General features: G+C 41.3%; 1 protein-coding gene across 2 annotated transcripts in view; it reads right to left on the bottom strand.

Moving 5' to 3' along the window:
- Window positions 1–13298, bottom strand: part of PAFAH1B1 (platelet activating factor acetylhydrolase 1b regulatory subunit 1) — a 68374-nt gene that overhangs the window by 29364 nt on the left and 25712 nt on the right. For both annotated transcript variants that reach the window (XM_063449857.1, XM_063449862.1), the window contains exons 2-3: window positions 10841–11045; window positions 948–1032 (exon numbers count right to left, since the gene is read on the bottom strand). In XM_063449857.1, the coding sequence (XP_063305927.1) occupies window positions 948–1032; window positions 10841–10872 (117 nt within the window). In that variant the 5' untranslated portion in view covers window positions 10873–11045. The remainder of the gene's footprint in view (window positions 1–947; window positions 1033–10840; window positions 11046–13298) is intronic.

The raw sequence follows: 13298 nt of genomic DNA on the forward strand, positions 1-13298 counted from the left end.
ATATTGTCATGTTAGGTTTTGTTGTGATCACAATTTGTACAATTGGCTCAGTCCTTAAGTCGAGATCTAAATGTTGAGACTTTACTGAAGTACATTAACGAGGAGGCAAATTTTAAATGGTTATCCCAAGCAACAAGACCACTTCAATGTTTTGCGGTGGTCATAGGGCAAGGACTTTATATGGGAAGGGTTTCAATAAGAATCATTGCACAAACTCAAATATTATATGATGCTGCTGGAGAAGTAACCTTCAGTGGCCTTCATGAGCCAACCCGGAATACACCAATGCTCTGAGCCAATAATATTTATTTTTGGCACTTGAAAATATTTAAGGAACACTACAATTACTATAACCAATACATGATTATGATGCCAGGAGTATTCCTTTAAGCTGCCTGGGTAAAGTTCATTGTCATATGAAAATGGGAGATAAACATGCTAACTGCAACACTTCTGCAATGTGCGCATATAATGTAACCAAATCCCCATATTTGTTTGTCAAGCTGGGTATTTTTAAGTAATCTTTTAAAATGTAAAACGGTGTGCATTGTTCCATAAATTAGCATTTGTGTATTTTGATCTTTACAGCAGCACCCACTGATAATTGCATGTTTTTGGTTTGTAAAGGTGGTTTATCCAGCCTTGGGGTTTTAGCATGGGTGCCTTTCCCATTGTATATATTCACTTTTTTCCCATTACCTGCACTAGCAACCTTGTTTTGGCGTTTAATTTGCTAGTTAGTAAATGTTCATGCCGGCACATGGGAAACGTTGTGACACAGTTTGCACTAAATATGACTAATTGGTATGCAATTAAACATTGGATGACATTATCAATACCTGTGAGTATGGTCTTTTCTGATACACACACAAAATAGTATCTCATCCCCATTACACAAAAACATCTGTACAAGCTTAAATGCAAATGTTTATATCTGAAAACCTTACCATATCTAGTTCTGCTTCCTTCTTAAAAACTGAATAGGCCTCTTCATAGCCATTGGAACGAAGATAGTCTGCTATTGCCCGATTTCTGAAAGCAAGAAAAGATTGTGCTAAAGGCCATTTCATAAGATTTTGAAAGATTAATACTTCAATAACATGAAATCACAAGACAGTAACACCGACACAAAGACTGCATTAATGAATTCAATGGAAAAACTAAACCTAGTCATTCTGCCCATCACCCCGTTAAAGTTAAAAAACACCCCAAACATTCAACAAGTATAATTTATATGGAGCAAACATATTTAGCCTTACATTGTGCAAGGGGCTAATATGTTCTGGCAGGCTCACATGAAGGCAAAAAGGGACCGTCCAGACACAAACTACATTTTTCATCTGGAGTGTCCATTTTGTGTCAGGCGATTTAAAGCATTTGATGGTAATTGGCTTTATTAAAATGCTAAATCTGATTTTTTTTTTTCCCCAGCAAAAATACAATGTTTTGTATTTTTCTACATCTTAACACTAATTCTTACACTAGAATATACTTCCTCCTTGCTGGATACTGTACATATGTACAGATCTTTTAGAGTCCTTCCATTCTAAACTGCACTATACAACACATTTGGACAATGTTACCAGGAATCATAGCCAAGTAGGCTGCAGTTAATGCAACAACTTTATTTAATAAAAGCTGAAAACTGAGCTTGCAGAAACCTCTATTCTGCCCAGAAAGCTCTGCAGTTCTATCAATCATTTATGGGACAAAAGCACTATAAAAGGGTCAACAGCATTAGAACATGATTGGCTGATTATGTCCTAGGTTGGGCAGTGGAAAGTATTAATTCAAGAAACCTCTGGATAAGTTTTTTGGACTTTCCTAAGAATCGCAACTAGCCTCTCCCAATTTGCAGGATTCCTGTAAATGTTCTGGAGACTCAAAACTGCTCCTGCAAATTGAGCAATGGGATTTTAATGTGTATGAGAAACAGAGCTTGGCATGGACGTGTGCATTACTATAATAAATAATTATATATTTTAGCTTTGTATTGCAGTTTTAGTACATACAAAATTAGATATTTTAAATCTATAGATCAGAGCTTTTAAAGGCTTACAATAGGCACCCAGTCCACTCAATCTCATTGAAGTGGTCTGGGTGCGCTGTTCCCGTCCCACTATTCCTGTCCACGCAGCTGAAATATTTCCGTTTTAAAGGGTGAAGATTGCCTCTAGTGGCCGTCTACAAGCCAGCCAGGTCGCCCAGATGTTGCTGAACTACAACTCCCATGATTCTTTCAATTAAATAGATAGCCAGGGAATCAGGGGAGTTGTAGTTCAGCAACATCTGGGGGGCCACAGGTTGGACAGTCCTGCACTAGAGGTACTGCCTGCTGTTTCATGGAGTTTAATTCAGTGAATCGATGGACGTCCTCACACTTAGCATTTCCAATGACAGAGAAACACTGTCAGACGGACACTCAGCATTGTGTTCCTAATAATATAGTATTCCTTTAAAGAAGAAAAAAAAATCTAAAAATCAAAAGATCCAAAATCTAATCCACACTAAAGAAAACAACTTATTAAGCAACATACTGCATAGAAACATATAAAATAGTTAAATAGTGCATCATATTGATCATAATTTTGTTCTAAAAAGCAACAGTTTTCTTCACAGTAAATTTTAACAAGTTTTGGGACAGAATTTTTTTTTACCAACATTAGAAATGTGGAAACAGCTAAACAGCCACAGGACTGAATAAAGGCTGGTTAGAACAGGTAACATCAAACGATATATCCGCCAACCTCAATTTCTCTGATTGTAAACACTTGAGCAGTGCTATTTTCACATCTTGTCTCTGTATTTCAATTACTTAACACATCCTTTGTATAATTTTAAAGTGCAGCAGAACATCTGGTCACAATATAAATAATTCCCATAATTAAAGGGACACTATAGTCACCAGAACAACTACAGCTTATTGAATTTGTTCTGGTGAGTAGAATCATTACCTTCAGGCCTTTTGCTGTAAACACTGTCTTTTCAGAGAAAATGCAGTGTTTACATTAGAGCCTAGTGATAACTTCACTGGCCACTCCTCAGATGGCTGTTAGAGATCCTTCCTGGGTCATGGCTGCCTAAAATGCATCCAAACATTCAGTGTCTCCTCGCTCTGCATGAAGACACTGACCGTTCCTCATAGAGATTCATTGATTCAATTCATCTCTATGAGGAGATGCTGATTGGCCAGGGCTGTGTTTGAATTGGGCTGGCTCTTCCCCTGATGTGCCTCTTTGTCAATCTTAGTCAATCCTATGGGGAAGCATTGTGATTGGATCAGACTACCACTCCTGATGTTAGCAGGCAGTGGGCAAGTCTAAAGGAAACAGGCACAAAGCCTGCAGCTTCCGACTTGAATACAAGTAAGATTTACTGTATTTAGGGAGGCATGAGGGTGGCTAGATGATGGTTTTAACCCTATAGGGTCAGGAATAGATGTTTGTGTTCCTGGCCCTATAATGCTCCTTTAATTTAAACACTCACAGAGCACGGTGTGAAAGTACAGTGCCCAAAAACAGCAGAATAACTGGCTATATTACACAGTTTGTAAAAATACCATGGAATAATGGTATGCATACTACATCACATTCAGTGTCACTCATATATACCAAAGTGAAAGGAAAAAGGTACTAAAAAATAAAACCGAATCCTGCACAAGAAAACAATGTGACTACAATATTAAGTGAAAGGTTATGAGGTTATAGCTGCAGCAAAATTCCTTATTCCCCAAGAAATAAGCAGCCACACACGGCAAACAAATTAGCAGTTTCTGTGCATTATAACTTGTCCAAGGACCACTATTTATTAAAGTGCTTACAGTGTACTTTTCCCAAAGTTGATCATTTATAATCTGTAAAACTTGCATACTTAAAAGTCAGTAAAAATATATCAGGTGTTGATAAGTCTGGTTTAAGGGGTCCTGGATATAGGATATTAAAGGGACACTAATCATAGAACAGCTTATTGTATTTGTTCTGGCGAGTATAATTATTCCATTCAGGCTTTTTGTAATCAACACCACCTTTTCCGAGAAAATGCAGTGTTTACATTACAGCCTAGACATACCTCCACTGGCCGCCACTCAGATTGATACCAGAGGTGCTTCCTGGGGCAGTTGACATTCAGTGTCTCCTCCCTTTGCATGGAGATACCTAACTTTCCTCATAGAGATGTATTGAGTTAATGCATCTATGATGAGATGCTGATTGGCCAGGGCTGTGCTTGGCTTGTGCTGGCTCTGCCCCTGATCTGCCTCCTTAACAGTCTTAGCCAATCCAATGCTTTCCTATTAGAAAGCATTGTGATTGGCTTTGAATAGCAGGCAGATTAGGGACAGAGCCAGCGGCAACAGAATATACATGGTGTTTTTAACACTATAGGGTCAGGAATGCATGTTTGTATTCCTGACTCTATAGTGCTCCTTTAAACTTATCAAAAAAGTACTCCAATTCATAAAGTATTTTTCAGCTCAACAACTACATTTGACATGCATCAGTTCTTCCTTGACCAATTGCTCTTTTTTTCCTGTGTGAAAGCACACTGGAACAGAAAAGGTTCATTCTGACTAGTCAAACAAATGAAAATGCCGGAAAAAAACTATACTACAACTGATATCAGGTTACCAACAGTCTGTTAAGTTTTATTAATAGGACTGCGTAAATCTTGTGCCCATGCCACTGACCACATGATCCAAACCATTGCTTAGTTTTTGAAAGAGACTTATGAGGTGGAGATCTGAACATAATGGCATGTGTACTATGTTCAAATATGTGCAAACAAACATAATAAAAATAATAAATGTAAAGAGCCTGTCCCTGCACCATCTCCTTTGAAATTGCAGTGTTTACATTACTCCTTAGGAGCACCTCTAGTGGCAGTCATTAAGACTGCCAATAAATGCTTGTGCTCCTTGTAAAGGAGGGACACTAAACCTAAATCAGAAACAAAATTTAGGTTTATAAATACAGGTTTGTATTTCTATTGTTCGGGTTTCTCTTTACCCCTTTAAAAACTACCTTCATCGGCAAGATTTCATCTATTTGGGTCTTCAGCAACCCTAAACTTTAGTTATATATTTACAAAAATACATGTTCACAAACCATATAATTTCTAACAAGTTATAGAAAGACTAGTGATTACAACCAGATCATAGACTAATCAAAAGGCAAGATTTTGCCGTTCTCAGAGTAGCTATGCATTTTGTTCTGAAATATTTGCATTTACCTAGAATATCTCTAAAGGGTTACTCGCCATGCCTGGAGGAGCATCAGTTACACTTCACTGACAAAGATCAAAAGGTAACAATCAATCTGCTGTATTGCTTCTGTATATAGGACTGGACAGGATTTCAGTTCTTCACTGCTCCATTGTGTGGATATGGGTTATTGATCTTTTTCCCTCAGCAATTTTAGATATGACAACGAGACATAAGAAAGAACAAACCGAAGACCAATCAAGCTGCGTTTGACGTTCTCAGAAATTCAATGCACAGAAACGTGCTACAGTCACAACCATGACTCAAACAAAATTTCACATTACATGTGACATTAAAAGACATTACATGACTATTGGAAGGTAGATCCATGACCAGTGAGTGCAGAGGTGGGGTCTTAGAGAAGTCCACACTGGAAATGTGGCCCACTAGATTTTTGCATGGTGTGTAGAGCATGTAATTTACTGGGAAATGGCTAAAAAAAAAAAAAGTTAACATCAATATTTACAGACACCACTGAATTTAAAAAACACAAAATGTTAATAGTTACCACTTTATTTCTCAAAAGCATGTTGAAACAAGTATGCAGGTTCCATATCTCAAGACATCAGTATCCAGATGTATACAGGTTAGACATGCAAAATAAGCCCATATCAGAATGAATTTGTAGTTCATCAAAATGAGTTAAGGCTGGTAGACAAGGTTTATAGAGGCTAATCAGCACACAAAAAGTCCTATTTACTACATTTGCATTGAAAAAGGGCTTGTGCCCGAAACGTTTGCATGTCTTTTTGGTCCTTCAAATAAATGCTTGGTAGCACATTGGTGCACACTACAACTGGAAGCACAGACCTATTTTTCCCATGTTTATTTGGTTTAGGCTGCTGGAACTACAGTGGGAGGAGATACAGCTCGGGAGAAATTTTATTTTCAATCCTTTTGGTATTGCAATTGCCTGTGCCTCTACTCTTCTCTATCACATTTACTACAGATGTTCCATGCCTGCATTAGCAACGTTAATCCCATTCAAAGTTGGGTGGCATTCATTGGCTTATCTGCTTACATACTTAGCCAGTGTACAAACAAGTGGAGTTTCTGCACAAGCAGTATGCTGTGAGGGGGCTAGGCCACAGGTGCTGTGGGCACCCTTAGTTTTTCAAGTAGTTTGACACAAAGGGAATTTTGTCAATTGACTAGAATGGACTGATCTTCTAATGTTACATACAAAATACATTTAACAAGGAAATAGAAGTCTTCCTGGTGCCAACTGTTAGTTCACATACAACAGGGGTTCTCAACCCAGTCCTCAGGACCCCCTACCAGTCCAGGATTTGGCGATTACCTGGGTGTGTCTAAGGTGTTTAGAAAAAGGGAAAAAAACACCTTAGACTCTAAGGTGTTTTTTCTTTTTCTTTTTCTAAACACCTTAGACACACCCAGGTAATCCCTAAACCCTGGACTGGTAGGGGGTCCTTGAGGACAAGGTTGAGAACCCCTGACATACAAGAACAAGCCACAAATAAAATGACAAATCTTTTGGTTTTCATTATATGAGCAATTTCAAAATACTTCTTTAAAAAGGGACACAATAGTCACCAGAACAACTACAGCTTATTGAATTTGTTCTGGCGAGTAGAAACATAGAAACATAGAATGTGAGAGCAGATAAGAACCATTCGGCCCATCTAGTCTGCCCAGTTTTCTAAATACTTTCATTAGTCCCTGGCCTTATCTTATAGTTAGGATAGCCTTATGCCTATCCCAAGCATGCTTAAACTCCTTTACTGTGTTAACCTCTACCACTTCAGCTGGAAGGCTATTCCATGCATCCACTACCCTCTCAGTAAAGTAATACTTCCTGATATTATTTTTAAACCTAGAATCATTACCTTCAGTTTTTTTTTGCTGTAAACACTGTCTTTTAGGAGAAAATGCAGTGTGCCCATTACAGCCTAGTGATAACTCCACTGGCCACTCCTCAGAGAGCATCCAAACATTCAGTGTCTCCTCCCTCTGCATGCAGACACTGAACTTTCCTCAGAGATTCATTGATTCAATACATCTCTATGAGGAAACGCTGATTGGCCAGGGATGTGTTTGAACTGGGCTGGCTCTGCATTAGGGATCGACCGATATTGATTTTTTAGAGCCAATACCGATATTGATATTCTGTGAACTTTCAGGCCGATAGTCTGTACATTTACCATTTTGGAAAATAAAAACTATTTCTAAAGGTAAATGCACAAAATATACATGCCACGTGTAGTGGATGCAGTGTGTTTAGACAGGGGAGCTGTTTGTGTTTGTGTAGTGTGTGTATAGTGGATGCAGTGTGTGTTTGTGTAGTGTGTGTGTGTGTGTGTGTAGTGGATGCAGTGTGTGTGTAGTGTGTGTGTAGTGGATGCAGTGTGTGTTTGTGTGAGTGTTGTGGATGCAGTGTGTGTTTGTGTAGTGGATGCAGTGTGCATTTGTCTAGTGTGTAGTGGATGCTGTGTGTATTTGTCTAGTGTGTATATAATGAAAGCAGAGTGTGTGTAGTGTGTGGGTAGTGTGCATAAATGTAATGCAGTGTGAATTCTGTATATACTAAATGCAAAGTGTGTGTGTGTGTGTGTGTGTGTAGTGTTTGCATATAAGGAATGCAGTGTGTGTGTGTGTGTAGTGTTTGCATATAAGGAATGCAGTGTGTGTGTGTGTGTAGTGTTTGCATATAAGGAATGCAGAGTGTGTGTATTTGTGTAGTGTGCATTATATAAACACACTACACAAACACACTGAATTATATAAACACACTACACAAACGCAGTGTGTTTATATCCTGCAGTGTGTTTATATCCTGCAGTGTGTTTATATCCTGCAGTGTGTTTATATCCTGCAGTGTGTTTATATCCTGCAGTGTGTTTATATCCTGCAGTGTGTTTATATCCTGCAGTGTGTTTATATCCTGCAGTGTGTTTATATCCTGCAGTGTGTTTATATCCTGCAGTGTGTTTATATCCTGCAGTGTGTTTATATCCTGCAGTGTGTTTATATCCTGCAGTGTGTTTATATCCTGCAGTGTGTTTATATCCTGCAGTGTGTTTATATCCTGCAGTGTGTTTATATCCTGCAGTGTGTTTATATCCTGCAGTGTGTTTATATCCTGCAGTGTGTTTATATCCTGCAGTGTGTTTATATCCTGCAGTGTGTTTATATCCTGCAGTGTGTTTATATCCTGCAGTGTGTTTATATCATGCAGTGTGTTTATATCATGCAGTGTGTTTATATCATGCAGTGTGTTTATATCGTGTGTGTATATAATGCAGTGTGTTACACACACACTATACAAACACACACACACTGCATTATACACACACACACACTATACAAACACAATGCATTATATACACACTATACAAACACAATGCGTTATATACACACTATACAAACACAATGCGTTATATACACACTATACAAACACACTGCATTATATAAACACTGCATTATATACGCAGTGTGTTTGTGTAGTGTATAATAATGGAGTGTGTGTGAGGGGTCATTTTTTTTTATATTAAATTATTATTATTTTTTTATATTTAATCATTATTATTAATTTTTTGTTGTCCCCCCTCCCTGCTTGTTGCCTGGCCAGGGAGGGGGGATATAGTCATCCCTGGTGGTCCAGTGGCATTAGCTGAGCTGTGGGGGGGGGGTGGGCAGCAAGCGTTTACTCACCTCCCTGCAGCTCCTCCAGCTCCCCAGTGTAAGTCTCGCGGCCAGCCAAAAAAAAATGACCCCTCACACACACTCCATTATTATACACTACACAAACACACTGCGTATATAATGCAGTGTTTATATAATGCAGTGTGTTTGTATAGTGTGTATATAACGCATTGTGTTTGTATAGTGTGTATATAACGCATTGTGTTTGTATAGTGTGTATATAATGCATTGTGTTTGTATAGTGTGTGTGTGTGTATAATGCAGTGTGTGTGTGTTTGTATAGTGTGTGTGTAACACACTGCATTATATACACACACGATATAAACACACTGCATAATACCTTACATCAAAAAAAAGTGTTTATAGGCTAAATTATGCCATCTTGGCGGTTCAGGAAAAACAAATCACTTGATCTTTGGTCTTGCGGTTTATAAGTTAATTGTTTTCCTAAATATATGGTTAACAGGCATGCATCCTTTTTTCCCCCTTCTACTATAGTTATGTATATGCTGACTAAATTGCAAAGTGTTACCCTGTACCAGTGTCTTGTTAATGAAATCTACAATACAAAACCAGTTTCTCTTCAGCAATACCTTGTGTACAACTATCCTCCAGCACACAATTACACGTATCTCAGTATGTGCAATGTTTCAAGCGGAAACACTGCACATACGGAGTCCAACCACCATGACCACTTCAAATCACCTAGGTGTTTGTAAGCCCATTAAGACCACAAGGTGGCTGGCGGAGGGATAGTGAAGGCGGTCGGACAACAAGAGGAGAGTAGAGGTGGGAGGACAACAAGAGGAGAGTAGAGGTGGACAGAGGGAGCTGTAATCTTCTCTTTCTTCTCCCTTGAGCGCCCTGCTAATATGATATCACTCCAGCCTAGACATAACTAAACAGTGCATGAGGGAGCAGACCGAGAAGAACAGGAAGGTGACAGCAGCTACACTGGGCCCAGGCAAAGGATACACTCCAGCTCTCCCAAAGGCTGGGTGGACTAAAAGGGTAATAAAAAAAAATTATTTGAGAGCATGAGTCCCTGTGTCTGTGAGCACTTGTGTGTCCCTGTGCAAGAGCGCACGCCTCAGTCTGAATGCACGCGTCAGCGAGCGTGTGGGCACCTTAATTAGCATGGAAAAGATGTTTTTAACTATTTTTCCACGTAGCAACAGTTTAGCCAATGCTGGCCTCACCTCCATTGGCTTCAATCTTAATGGTTTCAGCCAATCCAATGCATCCCCATAGGAAAGCATTGGGTGGTTATTGCGTTTGAGTGACAAACGAGTTACTATGCAGCAATGTAAACTTTGCCTTTTCTTTAAAAAGGCATTGTTTATATTGAATAGACTGCAGGGGCAGGCTATAGACACCAGTACATTACATAGTAGTGGTTCAGGTGACTATACTGTCCCTTTAAGCATTTTATTTTTATCTTTGAAAATAACATACATACATAGTACATACATGTCAAGCCCTGACCTAAACTCTTTTTGATCATAACCTGTCCCTCAATTCCACACATTCACAACAAAAAAAAATATTTGTCCCAAGTGTCAGATACCAAGCAGAAATACTATGAACACTCACAGTGAATAAAAACAGGAGTACCATATTAATTTGAGATAATGGAAAGTTCTCCGCACAATATGAAAGGCACAAACGTACAAGTCTTGAACACAAATGCCTTGCCATCTAATCTGAATTATAATCCAAGAAACACAAGTCAAAACATTATAACTACACAGAGATCCATGAGATGGTTAGTATTGATTGGAATACAATTTTTTCATTTCTTGGTTGTTGAATTTTGACACAAACACGGGCACATTTACAAATATACAGAAACAAGTAGTCTGACTTGGCTCAGCATATTTAATATAAAAATAAATAAAATAAAAAATGAAATCCACTTACAGCTCGTCTCGTTGTCTCTGTGAGAGCACCATGATGAATAAAGTCCTGTGAATGTGATAAGGGACACCTCAAGGAGTTGACAATTCCTAAGGGATCCCTGGATCAAAAGTATAGTATGCCACAGAGTGGCTTCAGTTGAGCTGAAATGGCGACTCCAGCAATAAATTTAATGAAACTCGAATTCATTCAACAATTTTCATTACACCTAGAACGAGAAAATAAAATACATATTATAAATCTGAAAACATGGAAAAACTAGTAGTGATGCGTTTTATTTTCGGTAATTTAATACTAGCTATCTATAGTGATTCATATTAAAATAAAAGTCACAGAACAGGATAATCAATATACAATAACAATCTTCACATCAAGTTATGGTGCAAAAATCAATGCACCATAGTAGACGTCCATTAATAAGAATCCACAGGTAAATACAATATTGCCTACTACCATAACAGACATTGCCAGGCCAAAACATTAAAAAATATATATGCAATAATAATTATTAACCAAGCCTAAAAGTGATTAACCAAAACAAACGAAAAAATAAAATCAACTTCAGGGTTAAACTGTTGAAAAACCATTTAATGTCGGAAGATAAGATGGTGCCCAGAAATACCTGCCCTCATAACTTCACTGAGATTATATTTCTACGGAAGCAAAATATTCTTTTAAAATCACCTTGCTTTTCACACTTCTGCATTAGTGAGATTAATACCCTATATCTTTGAATAGAATTTGATGGCTAGGAGTATTTGCCAACAACCAGTTAAATAATGTGTCCAAAAAATAAATAAAGAAAAGAAAGAAGAAGAAACTGATGTAATTAATGCAGGTTAAAAAGAACCTCACTTTTCGCAAGATCACTATGGGACTGGGGAGGAGGGGGGGCCAAGATCACTATGGGACTGGGGAGGAGGGGGGTCCGAGATCACTATGGGACTGGGGAGGAGGGGGGTCCGAGATCACTATGGGACTGGGGAGGAGGGGGGTCCGAGATCACTATGGGACTGGGGAGGAGGGGGGTCCGAGATCACTATGGGACTGGGGAGGAGGGGGGTCCGAGATCACTATGGGACTGGGGAGGAGGGGGGTCCGAGATCACTATGGGACTGGGGAGGAGGGGGGTCCGAGATCACTATGGGACTGGGGAGGAGGGGGGTCCGAGATCACTATGGGACTGGGGGGAGGAGGGGGGTCCGAGATCACTATGGGACTGGGGGGAGGAGGGGTCCGAGATCACTATGGGACTGGGGGGAGGAGGGGTCCGAGATCACTATGGGACTGGGGGGAGGAGGGGTCCGAGATCACTATGGGACTGGGGGGAGGAGGGGTCCGAGATCACTATGGGACTGGGGGGAGGAGGGGTCCGAGATCACTATGGGACTGGGGGGAGGAGGGGTCCGAGATCACTATGGGACTGGGGGGAGGAGGGGTCCGAGATCACTATGGGACTGGGGGGAGGAGGGGTCCGAGATCACTATGGGACTGGGGGGAGGAGGGGTCCGAGATCACTATGGGACTGGGGGGAGGAGGGGTCCGAGATCACTATGGGACTGGGGGGAGGAGGGGTCCGAGATCACTATGGGACTGGGGGGAGGAGGGGTCCGAGATCACTATGGGACTGGGGGGAGGAGGGGTCCGAGATCACTATGGGACTGGGGGGAGGAGGGGTCCGAGATCACTATGGGACTGGGGGGAGGAGGGGTCCGAGATCACTATGGGACTGGGGGGAGGAGGGGTCCGAGATCACTATGGGACTGGGGGGAGGAGGGGTCCGAGATCACTATGGGACTGGGGGGAGGAGGGGTCCGAGATCACTATGGGACTGGGGGGAGGAGGGGTCCGAGATCACTATGGGACTGGGGGGAGGAGGGGTCCGAGATCACTATGGGACTGGGGGGAGGAGGGGTCCGAGATCACTATGGGACTGGGGGGAGGAGGGGTCCGAGATCACTATGGGACTGGGGGGAGGAGGGGTCCGAGATCACTATGGGACTGGGGGGAGGAGGGGTCCGAGATCACTATGGGACTGGGGGGAGGAGGGGTCCGAGATCACTATGGGACTGGGGGGAGGAGGGGTCCGAGATCACTATGGGACTGGGGGGAGGAGGGGTCCGAGATCACTATGGGACTGGGGGGAGGAGGGGTCCGAGATCACTATGGGACTGGGGGGAGGAGGGGTCCGAGATCACTATGGGACTGGGGGGAGGAGGGGTCCGAGATCACTATGGGACTGGGGGGAGGAGGGGTCCGAGATCACTATGGGACTGGGGGGAGGAGGGGTCCGAGATCACTATGGGACTGGGGGGAGGAGGGGTCCGAGATCACTATGGGACTGGGGGGAGGAGGGGTCCGAGATCACTATGGGACTGGGGGGAGGAGGGGTCCGAGATCACTATGGGACTGGGGGGAGGAGGGGTCCGAGATCACTATGGGACTGGGGGGAGGAGGGGTC

The sequence above is a fragment of the Pelobates fuscus genome, chromosome 1, assembly GCF_036172605.1.
Source record: "Pelobates fuscus isolate aPelFus1 chromosome 1, aPelFus1.pri, whole genome shotgun sequence".
Classification (NCBI taxonomy): Eukaryota; Metazoa; Chordata; class Amphibia; order Anura; family Pelobatidae; genus Pelobates; species Pelobates fuscus.